General features: G+C 34.7%; 1 protein-coding gene across 1 annotated transcript in view; it reads right to left on the minus strand.

Annotated features, from left to right (window-relative positions):
* Positions 1 to 1,157: 1,157 nt before the first annotated feature.
* hs6st1a (heparan sulfate 6-O-sulfotransferase 1a) overlaps positions 1,158 to 19,244 on the minus strand; it is a 170,843-nt gene continuing 152,756 nt past the window's right edge. The window contains exon 2 of the mRNA XM_051131222.1: positions 1,158 to 5,909. Within this exon, the coding sequence (XP_050987179.1) occupies positions 5,186 to 5,909 (724 nt within the window). The 3' untranslated portion in view covers positions 1,158 to 5,185. The remainder of the gene's footprint in view (positions 5,910 to 19,244) is intronic.

Genomic DNA, 19,244 nt, shown 5'->3' on the forward strand with positions numbered 1-19,244 from the left:
AACTATTTTAATATTTTCAACTTTATTCTCAGAAGTTCAACTTTATTCTCAAAATATTTTGACTTTATTCTCATAATTTTTATTTTTTTATCTAAATATTTCAACTTTATTCTCATAATTTTATAATTTCTTAATTTCGACTTCAATATAATTTTGACTTTATTCTCAAATTATTTAGACTATTCTCAAATTATTGTAATGACATCCTCATAATTTCAATTTTATTCTTTTAATTTCGACTTTATTCTTATGATTTTGGCTTTATTCTCACATTATTTAGACTATTCTCAAAATATTTTAATATTTTCAACTTTATTCTCAGAAGTTCGACTTTATTCTCATAATTTTGACTTTTTTCTCAAAATATTGCGACTTCATTGTCATAGTTTCTACTTTATTCTCAAAATAAACTTCATTCTTGTAATTTCGACTTTATTCTTGTCATTTTTACTTTATTCTAAAACTATTTCGACTTTATTCTAGTCATTTTTAATTTTTTCTGAAAATATTACGACTTGAATCTCTTTTTAACATGGCACTAAGATGCTGTCATACCTTTAATATACTGAACTGTCAATATTTAAAAATAGAAATCATAATAATTTTATATTACCACAATAGCAGAAAAAGTTTATTGGTCATTTTAGGAATATTGGTTTAATTCATAATAATTAAACAGATTTTTAAGTGACAATTTATGTGTTGCCAATGCATTAATTAAACTCTATGAAATCAGTCTGGAAAATATATTATTATATGGTGGAAACATATAGTAACGCATAATGAACATACTAACGAATACTCAAGTTATAAGTAGTTTCAGTTTGTACTTTGAATGTCACTTAATCTAAGATTGTTCCACATATCAAATATCTGGGCCACTTCCAAGATAGCTGTCAGGTGAATGGACTTTGACATACTGTGCCTTTGCACACACAGGGCTGCTAAATAATTCTTTTGACATTTAATATATAAGTAAAATGGTACGTTAGAAACTTGATTTCACACCTTTATTGACGATGCAGTTCATACGCCTTCAAGATTTCCACTGAAATGCATTATTATAAACCCCCTTCCATTTCTATTTCACAAAATGTATTGTCTGTATCAATCAATGCCCACAGACATTGAAATAATCTAAAAATAATTATGATAATCCCTTAAATGTGTGAGTTTAGAGACACTTTCCCAGAGCAGAAATGAAAATAAAGACAGGAAGGCACTGACGCGTTTATATAAAAATGAAATCTTTTTTAATGGTGTATTTGACGATCCATTGTTGAAATGATGAGAAAAATACCCAGAGCAGATGAATTGGATGTGATGAATAAATGCACCCAGGAGCAGGGCTCAGGGATTCGCTAGTGCTGCTCTTGCACGCTTACAAACACATTCTTTCAGAAAGAGTTGAATTCACACAGGCCAGAAACATACTCTAGAGGAGTAGGTGAAGGCAAATGCCTCTAGCTATTTTAGAGACAAATGCAATTGATAATGCAACTCAGATACGTGTTGCATTCTCAGCGTTACCACTAGGGGCACTATAGCAGGCTTTAGCATTAACTGAGCCAGTTTTCTCTTTTAGGTCAACTACCGTCATGGCTGAGTTTGTAAGTAAAAGTTAAACCACCTATAGCTAGTTACCTGAATAATGACTTGAATGGCACAGATATTTGAAGGTGACTCTGTCGCCCCCTTGAGTACTGAGGTTTGTTAGCATCATTATAGAGTATGTTTCTGGCCTAACATTTGACAGTTGATCATTTTTAAAGCACACCAATACTCTAATCTGATTGGCTGGATGCCATTGTTGAATTAAGACTGAGAAACACTTGGTCACCGAACTATTTTGCAATGAGACCAACAATTACTACAAAACCCACTGAGGGTTTCCATTAAGAGCGTATCAGCTGAAGGGAATGACAGCGTCACATTGAGATATTAATAAAGGGCTGCCTTCATTCATGAATCATGAATTAGACATTTGTTCCTGAATAACATAACATAACACTCTAGGTTTGGTTAAATATGCAGTAAGTGAAGAGTAGTCTGTCTTTATGGTTATCGAGAAAACAAATTCCCATTGCAGAGCAGTAAGTAAAGTCAAAACGTCCCTCATAACACCTCAAGAGTCAGTTAAACAGGAAGGACACACTTCCAGTGGGGTATTTCTTCCTGATACCTTATTCACATACTGTTTACTTTGAAGTTGTTGCGTAGTTGCCAACTTAAAGGGACAGCTCACCCAAAAATGACAATTCTGTTGTTATTTACTCTCTCTCATGTTGTTTCAAATCAATATGACTTTCTTTTTCATGTTCATGCTGCTCTTTTATATAGCGTACAATGAAACGTTATGAGGATTAGAGCTGTTAGAGAAGTTCACTTCCAGCACAAAAATTTACAGAGAATGTACTCACCCCCTTGTCATCCAAGATGTTCATGTCTTTCTTTCTTCAGTCGTAAAGAAATTATCTCCATACAGTGGACTTCAATGGTGCCCGTAAGTTTAAACTTCCAAAATGTAGCTCTAAATGATGCCAGCCAAGAAAGAAGGGTCTTATCTATCAAAACTATTGGTTATTTTCTAAAAAAAAAATGTACAATTTATATACTTTTTAACCTCAAATGTTCATCTTGTCTAGCTCTGCGTGAACTCTGTGTCTTCCGGTTCATGACAGTTAGGGTATGTTGAAAACCTCCCATCTCATTTTCTCCTCCAACTTCAAAACCATCCTACATTGCTGTTTTACCTTTTTTTTGTAAAGGGTATTTGACCCTCCTTGCGTGTTCCCTTTGTAAGCACTGGGTCGGTACTTCAGGGTCGGGAATTTTTCAACATTCCCTAACTGTATTGACCCGCAATGTTCACGCAGAGCTACCAAGATGAGCATTTGAAGTTAAAAAGTATATAAATGGTATTATTTTTAGAAAAAAAAAAAAAACTGATTGTTTCACTAGATGAGACCCTTCTTCTTTGTCTGGGATTGTTTAGAGCCTTTTGAAGCTGCATTTAAACAGCATTTTGGAAGTTCAAACTCACAGGCACCATTGAAGTCCACTATATTGAGAAAAATCCTGAAACGTTTGCCTCAAAAACACTTTCTTTACGACTGAAGAAAGACGGGAACATCTTTGATGACAAGGGGGTGAGTAAACTACCTGTAGATTTTTGTTCTGGAAGTGAACTTTTCCTTTAAGCTCAAAACTGATAGTCCTTATGACTTAAATACTTTAAATATAGCAAATTTAAAGAGACAGTTCACCCAAAAATGAAAATTCTGTCATTAATTACTCACCCTAAATGTCATTTCATATCTGTAAGACCTTCGTTCATCTTTGGAACACAAATGAAGATATTTTTCATGAAATCTGAGAGCTTTCTGACCTTGCCAGCAACGCAACTACCACATTCAAGGCCCAAAAATGTAGTAAAAATACATTGAGAAAATATTCCTTGTGTGGTCAACTTTAATAAAGTCGTTATTTTTGTTTTCTTTGCGCACAAAAAGTATTCTTGTAGTTCATAAATTTAAGGTTTAACCACTGAAGTCACCTTTCTGGACCTTGAACATGGTAGTTGCTGTCTATGCAGGGTCAGAAAGCTGTTGATTTCATCAAAAATATCTTCATTTGTGTTCCGAAGATGTAGGTCTTACGGGTTTGGAATGGCATTTAGGGTGAGTAATTAATGACAGAATTTTCATTTTTGGATGTACTATCTCTTTAAATACAGTTTTGGTGCTCCACAGCTCCAGACCCTATTCAGCTTCACTGTTTGAGCATTGGGAGTGAGTAAATAATGACAGAACTGTCATTTCTCAGTGCAAACTATTCCTGTAACAACAAACAACTCAAAGATTTGCATAAGGGGAGACATGTGACATCATTCTTGCCCCCCTACTGGCATTAGCTTCAGTCCCTGAGGACCATGGCAAGAGACTGGTCATGAAACACACTCGCACACATTCGTACAGAAAAAAGTAACAGCCAAACATGCTTGCATACTTAAAACAGTCACCCTCAATAGAATGCTTAGAGTCTCAAACACACACAGTCATCCTCCATCCACCCGCATACTAAATAATGAGTAGTCTCTGGGAATTGGGAATGGTGGTGACATTTATAAAGGCTGCGTTCGCTGCTTCTTCATTCTGCTCTTGCGTTTCACAAGCTCGCTCTTTCACACACGCTTACACACAAACTCTACGACGCTCCTGTTATTGACTGACATACAGGCGTCATTACGGAGTCAATGACTTCGCTTAGAAACGCAGAGCCCATCCTTACTAAGTGTAAAATAAGACACAGTTTCCTCTTTGGATCTCCACCGGGTTCCCGCTTCGGCTACCAAGAAATGGCCTCGATTGGGTGCTGATGACAATTTGTCTCGGCCAATAACATCACTGTCAGATCAGACAAACAAAACACCTCTCACATTCGGTAAGGTTATATTAGTACACTTAGCTCACGGGATTTTCGCGTACAGTATGCTGAAAGCTTAAATAATGGCTATGGTCCACGCGTCGCCTGTCCGTCCGTCGAAATTTGCAACCGACGTGCAAATACACAAAAAAGGACAATAGAACAGACCTTTTCAAGTCATCACTGATTATGAAAAGCTAATAAATTGCATCCAATAAGTGTTAGGCAGCTCTGTTGGTCTCAGTGCTGTGAGTTTTACCTCTTTGAGGGACAAAAAAATCCCTTTAAAAATAACGAAAAGAACCATAATAAACTAAAAAATAAAGAGACAGACGGTTATCGTCACAAATTCATGGCTGAAATGGCAGCAGACATTTAAGCAAATACCTCTATACAATTTCATTCGGTTCATTCTTTTAAAATCTGCAGTGAATATAATTCCGATAATTTTTACGTATGTTTTTTTTCTCCTTCCCGTGGGCGAATGCGCCTGTGGAAGTCTTCACCTCTTAGTTTCAAAGTTCAGGCTCAGTGCTTTAAGTTAGTCTTGACGCGCAAAGTCTTTGCGTCCTTCCCGTCCGAGGCGATCGAAGGACATCCTGGAGCACAACAGAAGGGGGGAGGGCCGTATTTGATGGTGGCGCTAAAGTTCTGTCTCTTTCTCGTCCGCCGTGTTTCTCTCCCGTTTGATTTGACCTGGGGATCGCAGCCGTTTCCTCCTCGTCAACCTGTTTTTACCGTCCCCCTCCCCCCAGCACTGCTACCAGCGGTTGATAATGTGATTCATGTAGTCCTCCGTGGGCAATCGGGACGCCTCGGATTCCGGCGCATCATCCCTGAAAACGCTATCGGAGCCGGGCGTCCGACGAAAGGGGAAGAGGCCGGGCTGATTCTTTAGGCGCTGCTCTCTTCGCTCCAGTTGTCGCTTGTACATATAGCGCTGTTGAAAAAGATCCCTGGCGTAGTCGTACAACTGCATGTCCAGGTCGTTGAGCTCCTCGATCCGCTGCACCGTGTCGTTATCCAGGTCCACGCCGGCGGCCCGCGTGCTGTTGTACTGCATGAAGGGCCGGATGAACTTGAGGCGGAAGGTCCGTTCGAACAAGTACTGCGTTTTGCGCTGGAACTCGGTCAAGCCGAAGAAGGCCATGTCTCGTAGGTTCTTCTTGGCCGACTCGAGAAGCACTTGCGCACGCTTCTTCTCCGGGATGAAGGACATGTTGTAGCAGCCCACCAGGCTGAGGTCGGCCAGCATGCGCACCTGTCGGTTATTCGCCAGGTTGTACGGACAGTCCATGAACTGTTGTAACGTGCAGCCCGACCAGTCGGTGCCTTCGTAGCAGGGCGGCAGCTCCTCCGGCGTGGGCGTTCGCCCGTCGCACATGTGCAGGGAGGTTTTCCACGTGGCACCGCGCTGGACATGTCTCCACTCGCTCAAGTAGCGAGACACGGGGTCCCGTAACAGGGTAATGTAGTAGAACTTCCTGTAGGATGACAAGAAACAGCAATTATTAGAACATAGGGATTTTTTTTCATTTTGTTGATTATTATTTTGGGTGTGGTTCATAATGACTAATTGACCTTTATTTTCTTTAAGTGAAGTCCAAACTTAACAACTTAATACACACAAACAACAGGACAATCTGAAGATATGTGCCACATTTTGCCCATAGGGGGCGCGACAACTACAAAAACTCATTATTACTACACAAATATTTAATTGCAAAACATTAAGAAGTTGACATTTGATGTGCATTTTCTTTGATAGAAGTGCTAGCATATCCTAAAATAACACAATGTTACAATAATGTTCGCCAGAAGTCAATCAAAATCCAGCGTAAATTCATTTCTTAAAGTTCCTTAAAAATCAAAATCAGTTTCTTTAAATGTAATTTCGCAGTGTTAATTATAAAAGATGTAACTTTGTACATTTTTTCAAATCCATGGGTCTTTTTCCCATTTTTGTACACTTCTCGTTCCCTGTTTTATTTATTTTTTCTTGTTCAAAAAGCCAATACACTCAGATATGGAAGTCTGTTTCTGCCATTGAATAAAAAAAGGTTTTTGTGACTTTTTATCTCACAATTCTATTTTGTCACAATTCTATTTTTCAATTCTCTTTTTCACAATTGCAACTTATAAAGTCAGTATTATGATATAAACTTCCTATTCTGAAAAATGAATTCAGAATTGCATGATATAAACTTGCACTTGTGAGTTATAAAGTCAGAATTGTGAGATCTAAACTCACAATTTTGAGTTTTTAACTTGCAGTTATACATTTTTCATGCAATTCGGACTTTTTTTCTCAGAATTACAATATAAACTTGCAATTGCAAGCTATTTTGTGAGATATAAAGTGAGATGTGAGATATAAACTCACAATTGCAAGAAATACTCTGAACTGCGCAAGTTTTTATCTTGCAATTCTGACTTTTTTCATGTAGTTCTGACTTTGTTTCTCAGAATTGTGAGATATAAACTTGCAAATGTGAGTTATAAAGTCAAAATTGTGAGATATAAACGTGCAATTTTGAGAAATTAAGTCAGAACTGCATGATATAAACTTGTAATTGCGAGTTATAAAGTCAGAATTCTGTGATATAAACTTGCAGTTGTGAGTTATAAAGTCAGAAATGCGAGATATGAACTCACAATTGTGAGAAAAAGTTGTGAGTTTTTGTCTTGGAATTCTGACTTTTTCAAGCAATTCTAACATTTCTTTTTCCTCAGAAAAACTAAATAAATTGTAAGTATGTAAATGTAAATTCCAGTTTTGAGGGGAAATAAAACACTGATTTGTTTTTAGAACTGCTTGTTTATATCTCACAATTCTGACTTAACTCGTAATTGCGGTATAAGGTCAGAATTACAAGCTAAAAAAACTTCAATTCTGAGGAAAAAAAGTAAAAAAAAAAAAAAAGTGATATAAAATCACAACTGCGAGTTATAAAGTCAGTAGTTTATCTCACAATTCTGACTTAACTTGCAATTCTGAGAAAAAAAGTCACAATTGTGAGTTTATATCTAGCAATTCTGACTTTATTACTCACAATTGCCAGTTTTTATTTATCAGTTCTGACTTAACATGCAATTGCAAGTTTAAATCTCACAGTTCTGAGAACAAAAGTCATAATTGTACGTTTTTTAATCACGCAGTTCTGATAAAAAAATGCTAGTAAAAGGTGATAATTGTAACACAAAAAGTCGTAATTATCTTTTTTTTTTCTTATTTTTATTCAGAAACAGGCTACCATACTCAGATAAATGCCGAAATAGAGAAGAAACATATCACAATTTCCGTTTCATGCCAATTAAAAGCTGGTGGTAATTAACTGTCATGATGCTGACTGTCAAATTTGGTGAGAATTGGCCACAAGGTGGCAAAATATTAAATGCATTTGTTTCTGCTTTTCAGAAACCTTATGGAACAGGGATAGGGACAGGGAACAGGGAACAGGAACAGAAATATAAACATTTCGAATGAATCAATAAATTTGAATCATTGTAAAAACAACAAAACTCAAATTAAAATCAGTTATATCCAATCATTACTTTCATTATTTATTTTTTTACATATTTGTTAAGATATCGAGCATACAAATACAGAAGTTAACTAATTGTTTAGACAGAGCACCAACTGAAGTAAGCTGACTAGTTTTGTACATTCCCACAAGGAAAATAACTTTGATTTCCAACAGCTGGGATGTAATATCGCTGACACGACTGTGTCTTTAACATTCTCTTCACATTAATTTTTTTATGGGTTTTTATTGACTCATTAAAACGCAAGAAGTGTGTAAATTTTTTTCCTCATAAACCTGAACTCTAGCTGCATTATCCACATCATAAATATCTGTATTGCAGTAAACGGCAGCCACACGGCAAGCTTTTACTGGTAGGTAAGAATTATAATTCCTCTCGCCTTCAGCTTAAAAACAATTTCAGCGCGTGTGAACACAACCAGTCGTAAAGGGGAAGTCAACTGTAGAGCTCTTGATTCCGATATGCTTCAGTGAGACTTTATAATGCAGATGAAAAGAGCATAACACGTCCCACAACACCTCTCTTCCATTCTGAACCTGCACTCCAACACCAAATTAGTGAATTCTTGGATGTGTCCCTCTTGTGCACTTGAGCGTACGTGCTGCAGAATGAATCAGACATTAGTGTAGTGAACGGCGGAGACTTATTTATTTTAACAGCTCTGCTGGAGATGCATGAATTTATTCATCTGTGAAAGACGGGGCTGGAGATGGCAACAAGTCAACCACAAGCTCACACATTATGTACAGCATTGACCCTGAGGGTAAATGAAGAGAAAATTCAACAAATTCCCTCTCTTAATCAGTACATTCAGGTTGTTTTCTAGTAAAAACATCTTTAAAAATGCTTAAAATAACATTGCCGTAAGATATTAAGGTAATACTGTTTTAAATTCAGGCTAAGCTATGAGCATTATGCACAGGGATGACCCTGAGGGTTAAAACACAAGCATTTTATTCTTTATTTCTAATCAGTATCCTCCAATTTTCTATACAAAACATCTAAATATCCTTGAAGTAGCATACATTAAGATACTGAAATAAAGTAAGTTAAATTACACGTACATCTTTGACGCTTAAGTTTAATGTAGAGAGCAAAAGCTTTCTTACACCCTATTAGTTGACAACAAAAGCCGTCATAATCTACACATTTATAAACGCTACTGTCTGGCACTTGTGACTCTCTCACACACACACATACACACAGCCAGAGTCCAAATTCTGCTAAAAGATTCAGTGTTTATTCCCTCACACACAGTTCAATATCCTACAGTGTGTCAGAGCCGCTCCTGTGGAGAAGCCGATGTTAAACACACTTCCAACATACTCAGTCTCACTCTTTCTTTGTGATCGTCACTGTATTCTTGTTCTGTTCTCTTTCAGCTCGCCTCGTCTGATGTCTGTTCATACACAGATCTGTCCCAGACAGATGACAGAGTTGGAAAACACATGCAAAAAGGACCAGAAAAAAAGAAGGAAACAAACAGCTGTACATGAGTGGATCTTATCCATGCTGCCCAACAATACTTTTTTTTTTTTTTTTTCTCTGGTCACAGTAACCGTAATAATACAAAAAGAGCTTTGATTAGGCACACATTTTAATTCATTAAAGTGTTTATTTTTTAATTAAATAATTAAAACATTGTAAATAATAATTAATTATATATGTGTATTTTTTTATTATTTTGCTTCAACAAAAATAAACATCCAAATAATATTTTCTAATAAACATTATACTAATTAATATTATTGAGGAAAATTTTGATGTCTAATACACACATACTTCTTTTCCGTTCTTTCTCTTTCGTTCTTTTTTCTTTCTTTCTTTCATCCATCAAAAGAAAAACAAACAAACAAATATATTAGAAAAAAATATTCTCTGATATATTTTCTCTAGTATTGTAATATATTAATATAGTGTATATATATTAATATAGTGTATATATATATATATATATATTCTAAGAAATTTGATTGAATGATATCCAAATAAAATATTTAAAAATATTTAGTAAAATTACTAAAATATACATTTTAAAAAAAATCTCTCTTTTTCTAAATTGTATAATTTATTTAATTATCAAAAATATATATATATATATATATATATATATATATATATATATACATATAGATAGATAGATAGATAGATAGATAGATAGATAGATAGATAGATAGATAGAGATAGATAATTAAATAAATTAATAAATTATCATTTTTAATTATTTTATTTATTAATTAATTCCCATTCATTTTGCTTCAACAAAAAAGACATCGAAATATTTTACAATAAATATTATATGAATTAAAATATAATTCCTAATATACACATATTTATTTATTTATTTATTTATTTATTTTCTTTCTTTCTCTCTTTCTTTCTTTGAATCAAATATATTAGGCATCACAATTTTTCTCTGATAAATTTTCTCTAATATTCTAAAATATTATTACATTTGTCAAATATATTAGACATCACATTTTTTCTCTGATATTTTATCTATATTATCTATTTTATAAAATATTTAGAGCAAAATTATTAAAACATACATTTAATAATCTCTCTCTCTATATATACACACACACACACACACACACAATTATACAATAGTGCATCGCTAGTATTCAGGTCAAATTACAAAGACCAAGTGTCAGTAAATGAAAGCTACACAAAGAAGCAATAAAAAAGAAATTGAAGGTATTACTCTATATGCTGACTTTTAAAAGGCAAGCAGGTATAAGAGCACTGACGTGTGTTTTCTGTACACATATGAACAGACATACACACAGTCACTGTCAAATTGAACACATAAAGCATGTGCGTGGCCAATGGCATGATGCAGTTTAATGCTTTCAAAAGGAGCCAACAGGGACAGAACAGGCTTAAAAAGAAACCACACACACAGCACAGAGCTCTGACTGATGGCTCACGTCAAATCAAATAAGCTGAGCTGTTCTGATATACAGCAGCATTCAGCATAAATCTAGCAGAGACCCAGAAAGAGCGAGAACACCAGCGCTTAACCAGAATTTCGATCCCACCGTGTGGCAGCCTTGAAATATACATAATCTAGTGAATTCTCCTGACCTGAGAACAGAGCGGCTGCTCTTTCCTCCTCGTTCTTTGTTCTGTTTAATGTATTCCCTTCTGTTGCTTAACACTCTCCGCGTCACCCTATCCGATGACCTTTTTCCTCTGTTTTCAATCATGGTGTGTCTAAAGCCACACTCCTCTGGGGCATTGCTAGGTCGTGAGTGGCTTACTAACATGCAGTTCACAACACGACCACTCGGTGGTGATATACACACAGATTTCTCAGGGCTCTTGCTGTAACTAAGATGTACTTGCATATACTATCATTAAACACAAATTTAGAGCCGCAGTATCAGTCACATTTAACTACACTCCACCGAAGCAGAATTTCTTTCATCTTTAAGGGAAACTAAATGGCTAGACTGTTGTAGGAAGTACATGTGATAAACAGTACAGAGGTAGGTAGTCTTTATGGCCATTTTTTATACTTTATACATTTTAAATAACTAATGTGCACACACACACACATATGAAGAGTTCTGATGTAAAAGCCTCTAAAAGCCATCTTGGTCAAAAATGAGATAATGATACTGAGTGAATGCTCTCCACACGTAGTATATGTTCGTCAAGTACTTTCACTTCAAATGCGCTAAATCCCAGCCTCAACCCATTTAAAACCTATACATAGTAGCCAGAAAGAAAAACATTAGATGTACTTAGAGACTTCTGCATCTGAACTCTTCATATATATTTACATTTACATATATATTTAATTTTCTCTTCTCAAAGAAAAATATGTACTATAAAATTATATAAAACAAAATATATTCCATCCAATATATTTTGAAACAAATCAGCTAGAAACAACACATTCTGATACCTGATAAATAAAGAAAGATTTAAGTAAGTAAATTAATTAATTAATTAATTAATTAATTAATTAAATAAATAAATAAACAAACATTTTCTAAAAGAAAAATATATAATATAAAATTCCAATAATATATTTTGAAACTAATCAGCTAGACTGTTTTAGGAATTACATGTGAGGAACACAGTAGAAAGACAGGGATAATTTATTTATTTATTTATTTATACATTCATACATTTAAAATAAAAATTAATTATAATTATATACGTATATTTTTAATTATTCTGAAAAGAAAAATACATTGATACAACATCCCCCGATACCTGATATTTAAGTAAATATATAAACGAACAAATAAATAAATAAAGATTCTGAAACCTGACATATCTGACAGATGAAGAAAGAAAGAAAGAAAGAAAGAAAGAAAGAAAGAAAGAAAGAAAGAAAGAAAGAAAGAAAAATCTGTAATATAAAATCTTAATAATATATTTGGAAACTAAACAGCTAGACTGTTTTTTTTTCCTTAAAGATTAAATAAAATAAAGATTAAGTAAGTAAATAAATTAATAAATTAATTAGTAATAATAATAAAAATAATAAATCCCAATAATACTTTTTGAAACTAAACAGCTAGACTGTTTTTTTCTTTAAAGATTAAATAAAATAAAGATTAAGTAAGTAAATAAATTAATTAGTAATAATAATAAAAATAATAAATCCCAACAATACATTTTGAAACTAAACAGCTAGACTATTTTAGGAACCATATGTGACAAACAGAGTAGATAGACAGTTCTAATTGCTATTTATTCATACATTCATTCATTCATTTATTTAGTTCATTTATTTTAATTTAAATTCATGCATTTAGTCGGCGCCAATAGCCATGTGGGCAGTGTGCCGACATGTAGCACCATTGTGTTCGGGGCGTCCCGAGTTCGAGTCCCGGCTTAATCTTAATAAATTCATGCATTTAAAATATTAAACAATTATAATTATATATGCATATTTCTAATTATTTTGAAAAGAAAAAGACATCAAAACAACACAATTTGATACCAAATAAGTAAATAAATGAATAACATTTCTCAAAGAAAAATGTTATATAAAAACCAAACAATATATTTTGAAACTAAACAGCTAGATTGTTTAGGCCCTATATGTGAGAAACAAAGTAGCGAGGCAAGTAGAGCAAGAAAAGAGGGGAAAGGTTAATGATGGGTCGGGTCGTTGTCATTGTCCTAGTAGTGCAACGGGAAAAATGACAGAAAATTGCTGGCACAAGCATATCACAACAGCACACACACAAACTAAACAAGATTTTTCCTGTAGCAAGGTCTTTCAAGCTTATCCACGGACAAACAGCACAGGCGGAGGGCAAAGTCAGGGTCACACCACCACACACACACACATACTGCTGGAAAGCTAAGGACCTACAACAAACTCTCTTTCTATATTTATAATATTTAGGGACAGGCTACAAGTTGCACATCATCACTGTCAACACAACTGAAGAGACAAAAACATAGCAGAGCATCATTTGGGAGGATAATTCAGTAAACGTGACAGATTTAGTGCAGCCATTATTTGTTCAGTTCTATGAAGAATGTAGGAGCGCAGTAATTATTTCAATCATATAAACAATTTCCTAAACAGTCGCTACGGTGCTGTATTTGTTTCTGTGTATTTTTGTGCGCAAATGGGAGAAGGCGGATGCGGGCGCTATCCATTAATATCAGCACCGGTTCTCTGCTGTATCGTAAATCTGACTGTGAGGGAATCTGGGGAAATCTGAGTCTCTCTGCAAAGCGTCATTTGAAATTTATGAGCAATTTCCTCAGTCACAAAAACAAACACCTGGAGGGAAGCAGTGCGGCAGAGTCACAACTCACAACAAAACACCCTCGCTTTACATCACTCAACCTCATACTGCTTCACTTCATCATTACGGTGCGCAAATCATGTTAAAGACAATTACCAGAACAGGTACAGTAAGGTAAAAAGGGACTCGAAAGCCATGGAGAAACTCAAGACTAAATGATCTGAGTGAATGCTAGGTGGATCCAAATCTGGATGCCAGTGAATGGTGGGATATTTTCGTAAATAAAATGATCCTGCCAGAAGATTCGTGAAAACATATGTCTGTTCTGTATTGAAGTCTGTTTCTGCCACCGAATAAACAATAAAAAAAAAGCTAACTGCAAAGTTTTATCTTACAAATCTGACCTTGTTTCTCGGAATTGCGAGTTTACATCACACAATTCTGAGAAAAAAGTCAGAATTGTTTATATCTTGCAATTGTGACTTCATTACTCGCAATTGCGAGTTTATATCTCACAATATCTCTAAAAAATTACAAGTTTGTATCATGCAATTCTGAGAAAAATAAAAGTCAAAATCGCAAGATATAACCTTGCAAATGGTTATAAACAGTTATGAAGTCAAAAGTGTGAGTTTGTTTTTCTTAAAATTGCGAGTTTATATCATGCAATTCTGCAAAAAAACCCCTCACAATTGTGAGAAAAAAGTTATGAAGTTAGAATTGCGAGTTATAAACAATTTTGAGAAAAAAATCAATTGCGAGATATAAACTCAGAATTGCGAGTTTGTATTCTGAGAAAAAGTCAGAATTGCGGGATATAAACTGACAAAGTGGGAGAAAAAAAGTTATAAAGCCAGAATTGCGAGATATAAACTCGTAATTTTGAGAAAAAAAAATTACAATTGCGAGATAATACTCCGAATTTGAAGTTTATATCTCACAGTTGTGACTTTTTCTTAGACCTGCGAATTTATATCACGCAATTCTGACAAAAAAAATTGCATTTGCGAGGAAAAAGTTATGAAGTTAGAATTGCGTGATATAAACTTGCAATTCTGAGAAAAATAGCCACAATTGTGAGATATGAACTCAGAACTGTGAGTTTATATCATGCAATTCTGAGAAAAAAGTCATATAAAACTCACAAATTGTGAGAAAAAAGTTATAAAGTCAGAATTGTCAGATATAAACATGCAATTCTGAGTTTATATCTCCAATCGTGAATTTTTTTCTCAGAATTACGAGTTTATCTCACAATTCTGACTTTATAACTTTTTTCCTCACAATTCTGAGTTTATATCTCGCAATTGTGACTTTTTCTTAGAATTGCGAGTTTATATCACACAATTCTGAGAACAAAAAACTTACAATTGCGAGAAAATAGTTATCAAGTTAGAATTGCGAGATATAAACAATTTTAAGAAGTCACAGTTGCAAGATATGAACTCAGAATTTAGACCTTTAAACTCAGAAGAAAGTCAGAACTGCGAGATGTACACTTGCAAATTGTGAGAAAAAAGTTAAGTCAGAATTGCAAAATATAAACTCAGAATTGTGAGTTGTCTCACAATTGTGACTTGACAACTCGCAATTGCAAGTTTACATGAAACAATTTCGATGTAAACTCAGAAAAAAACTCAATTGTGAGAAAAAGTTACAAAATTAAAATTGCGAGATATAAACTCACAATTTTGAGAATAAAGTCACAGTTGCAAAATATAAACTAAGAATTGCGAGTCTGTATCATGCAGTTCTGAAAAGAAAGTGAGAACTGCAATATGTACACTCGCAAATTGTGAGAAAAAGTTAGAAGTCATAATTGTGAGCTGATGTCTCACGATTGTGACTTTTTCCTCAGAATCGCGAGTTTATGTCTCAATTGTGACTTGACAACTCGCAGTTGCAAGTTTATATGAAACAATTTCGACATAAAAGTCAGAATTGCGAGTTTATATCTAATTTTCTGATATTTAACGTTTTCCCGACGTTTCAGTGTGGATGACAAACTTTTGGAAAACGCTATAGCGTTGATGGAGAGCGTTCTGATGGTGAAAACGGCTTTTTTAAATGTATACAGATTAATGTGGACGGAACCTCATTTTATTGTCCATCACAGTCTAAAACATTCGTTTTTAAAAATCATTGGAGTATGTTTTACAAAAAAATACAATGTGTTACTTGCCGATTCTTTACTCTAATTGTTTGTGAAATTTACTAGCACATTTTGATTGAAAACTGTTTCTACACCAATTTTTTTTTCAGTGATAACCTAGCTTTATAACCAAAAAGTTATTAGAACATTTAAAGTGGACTACTGAAATAAAGTGTAATCTAAAACAGATCATTTAGAGTAGTAATAGCCTTTTTACAATAAACAGCAGAATTTGAGATGCAGGATGAGTTACGCTCTAATATGGAATATTTAGGGTTAAAAGTTTGTTCAAATCTCTAACCACAGGTATGAGCAATTATAACGCTGATGATTGCCTTAGCAAACACCACTAATTAAAATCTATTAATACATGCTGTACTCATCTTCGGGGAATCTACTTTAGCAACTAAATGTGTTTGGGTAGCACTTCACTAGCAGCATAATTTAGTAGTTCAACATGCATCAACACTCAACATTTGAAGCCCATCTTAATTCTCAGAGACCTGTCACGGTAATTGCCACTATCGTGATTTATGCATATTATTGCTGATCGAGTCGCTTCAGTTCAAACCTGCTTAGAACATGAATGTAAATGTAAATCTATTGACCTCTTTAACATCCACCATGTCAACTAGAACGCCAATCCTCGTAAAAGTGAAAATTGCTTCCTCAGCTGTACCAAAGCCCATGAGATGCAACATATGAGGACATGCTTGTACCACCGAAACACAATCAATCCCAGAGCAGATCTGCATGTAAAATCACTGCTGAGAGTAATTAATATCAGTGAGGCGGTCTGTGATTAGATTAAGAAGAATCTGTTTAACGATGTGTATAGTTTTGGGCCATTCAGTCTTTCAGTGCGTCATGCTCAAGATAATGGTCACATAAAAAAACAAAACAAAACAAAAAAACAGTAAATATTATTCTAATTTAATAGAACTGATTTCTAGGTTAAAATATTTCAAAATGTTTTTTTTTTTCTGTGATGCAAAACTGATTTTTAAGTATCATTACTCCAGTCTTCAGTGTCAGATTTCTTCAGAAATTGTTCTAATTTGCCAATTTGGTTCTCAAAAAACATTTCTTCTGATTATCAACTTTGAAAACAGTTATGATGATTCATATTTTAGTGGTAAACTGAATATTAAATGTCTTTACTGTCGCTTTTGATTAATTTAATGCATCCTTGCTGAATAAAAGTATTAATTTCTTTCAATAATTATAAAAAAGTACTGACCTCGACCTTTTGAACTGTATACAGGAATCCCGACTACTTTATCTCTCAGAACTTTTTCAGTTTTTCATATGCATACACACACACACACACACACCAAAATGAGTGACGTCTTTAATCAAACCTCCACACATCCTTTCCAGGACCTGAAGCCCTGAAGGGTGGAAAAATTTAAGGGATTTTGGGAATGTTATTAAAACAAGAGAACATTCATCCATACATCTTCTCTTTTTTTTGTCAGCTGCTCTTGTTCTGTCTCTGTAGGTTTAACAAAGTCGCTCACCTCGGGCTTGTCTGGATATGTAATAACAGCATGTCTGAAAACGTTTCTGTACAGCGGGGCAGAAACCTCTCTTCCCTCTCCCCCGCTCTCTCTTTCTGGCAGTCCCAACTCCAGCCCTGAGCTAATTAGGATGTGCTGATTGATTAGGCCGCAATAATTAGCTTTTGTGATGTAAATGAAGCTCCCATTGGTCTGAAATTGATTAGCCACTGTCTGTCCCTAGGGACGAGGCGGCGCAGCGTTCCGGATTGAGAGCCACCGCTTGCGTCCATCTCTCTCTCTCAGGCTCAAACTCTCAATGTTTGTAATCAAATACGATAATGGACTTCAGTGAAGTGCTGTAGAAAGAAAACTATCGATGTCTAAACAACTAGACATTTCTCTCCACTCTGAAATGATGCCATGGTACAGCCTGGGAAATATCGTGGAGACAATATATAACCATAAATGCATAAATATCATGAAGCCATAAACAAATAAATTTGTCATAGGATTCTGAGATACTGCATAAAGGTACAGTATGTGTGTGAGAGAGATGCAGGAAGCACGATAAGGGAGTAAAAGGCCGTCTGTTGTTTTTCTGTCTGCAGAGGAAAGGCTTTTTTTTGAGTTCTCCTGAGGAAGGAACAGGCACCGCTTCCACTCAACCAACCTCTGACCTCAAACCTGAAAGTGTGTCTGTGACTTTTATTCTTCATCTCTCTCCGGAATGAAACCTGAAAATACAGCTAAAACAACCACACTGGTATAGGAAGAATTCCCTCTACTGTTTGTCCGGTCAGAGATGAGGAAAGTAGTATTGTAAATACTGTCTCAAACTTGCAAAGACACTGTGTTTAAAATCTAAAAACGCAGGGGGTGATGTTTTCTCTATGGATAAAACCATATCATAAACATGCAAATTTGAATATTTGCTCTGTGATGAGTAACAAGACATTCTGTTTCTCATCTGGCATCTATCTATTTATGGGTCATTGTCTCCGCCCACTGTAAAATATGGAATCTGATTGGTCCAGAATTTCACTTCTACTAATTGCTCGATGCTGGAAACCTGTTGCCAGACAGACCTGTTTCTTATTCAATACTGTAGATCAAATAAAACTAAAAATGAACTATTTCATCCAAGATGTTCATGTCTGTCTTTCTTCAGTCGTAAAGAAATTGTTTTTTGAGGAAAACAATTCAGCATTTTCCCCTAATGTAATGGACTGATATATCAACTTTCAAAATGCAGTTTAAAACACCCTTTTTTGTTAAGGGTGTTTGATCTTCTTTGCATGTTCACTTTGTAATGACTGGGTATTTAAAAAGTATTTAAATTGTATTTTTTTTTAAATGAAAATAACCGATTGTTTCGCTAGATAAGACCCTTCATTCTCAGCTGGGATCGTTTACAACCACATTTGGGATCATTTGAAGCCGTATTTAAACTGCATTTTGGAAGATTCGGGGCACTATATTAGTCCATTATATGAAGAAAAATGCAGAAATGTTTTCCTCAAAAAACATAATTTCTTAAAGACTGAAGAAAGACAGACGTGAACATCTTGGATGACAAGGGGGTGAGTATATTATACGTGAATCTTTGTTTTGGAAGTGGACTTACTACCCAGGATTTACTCACCTCATGCCATTTTAGGTTTCTATGACTTTTTTCTTTCAGATGAACACAATTGGAATTACATTTAAAAAATTCTGTCTCTTTCAAGCTTTATAATGGCAGTGAATGGCTGTTGAGACTTTGAAGTCCAATAAAGTGCACCCATCCATCATAAAAAGTATTCCACATGGCTCCAGGGAGTGAACAAAGGACAGCGATGTTTGTATAAGAAAAGTATCCATATTTACAACTTTATAAACTGTAACAGTTAGTTC

The sequence above is a fragment of the Labeo rohita genome, chromosome 2 (genome assembly GCF_022985175.1).
Source record: "Labeo rohita strain BAU-BD-2019 chromosome 2, IGBB_LRoh.1.0, whole genome shotgun sequence".
Taxonomy (NCBI): Eukaryota; Metazoa; Chordata; class Actinopteri; order Cypriniformes; family Cyprinidae; genus Labeo; species Labeo rohita.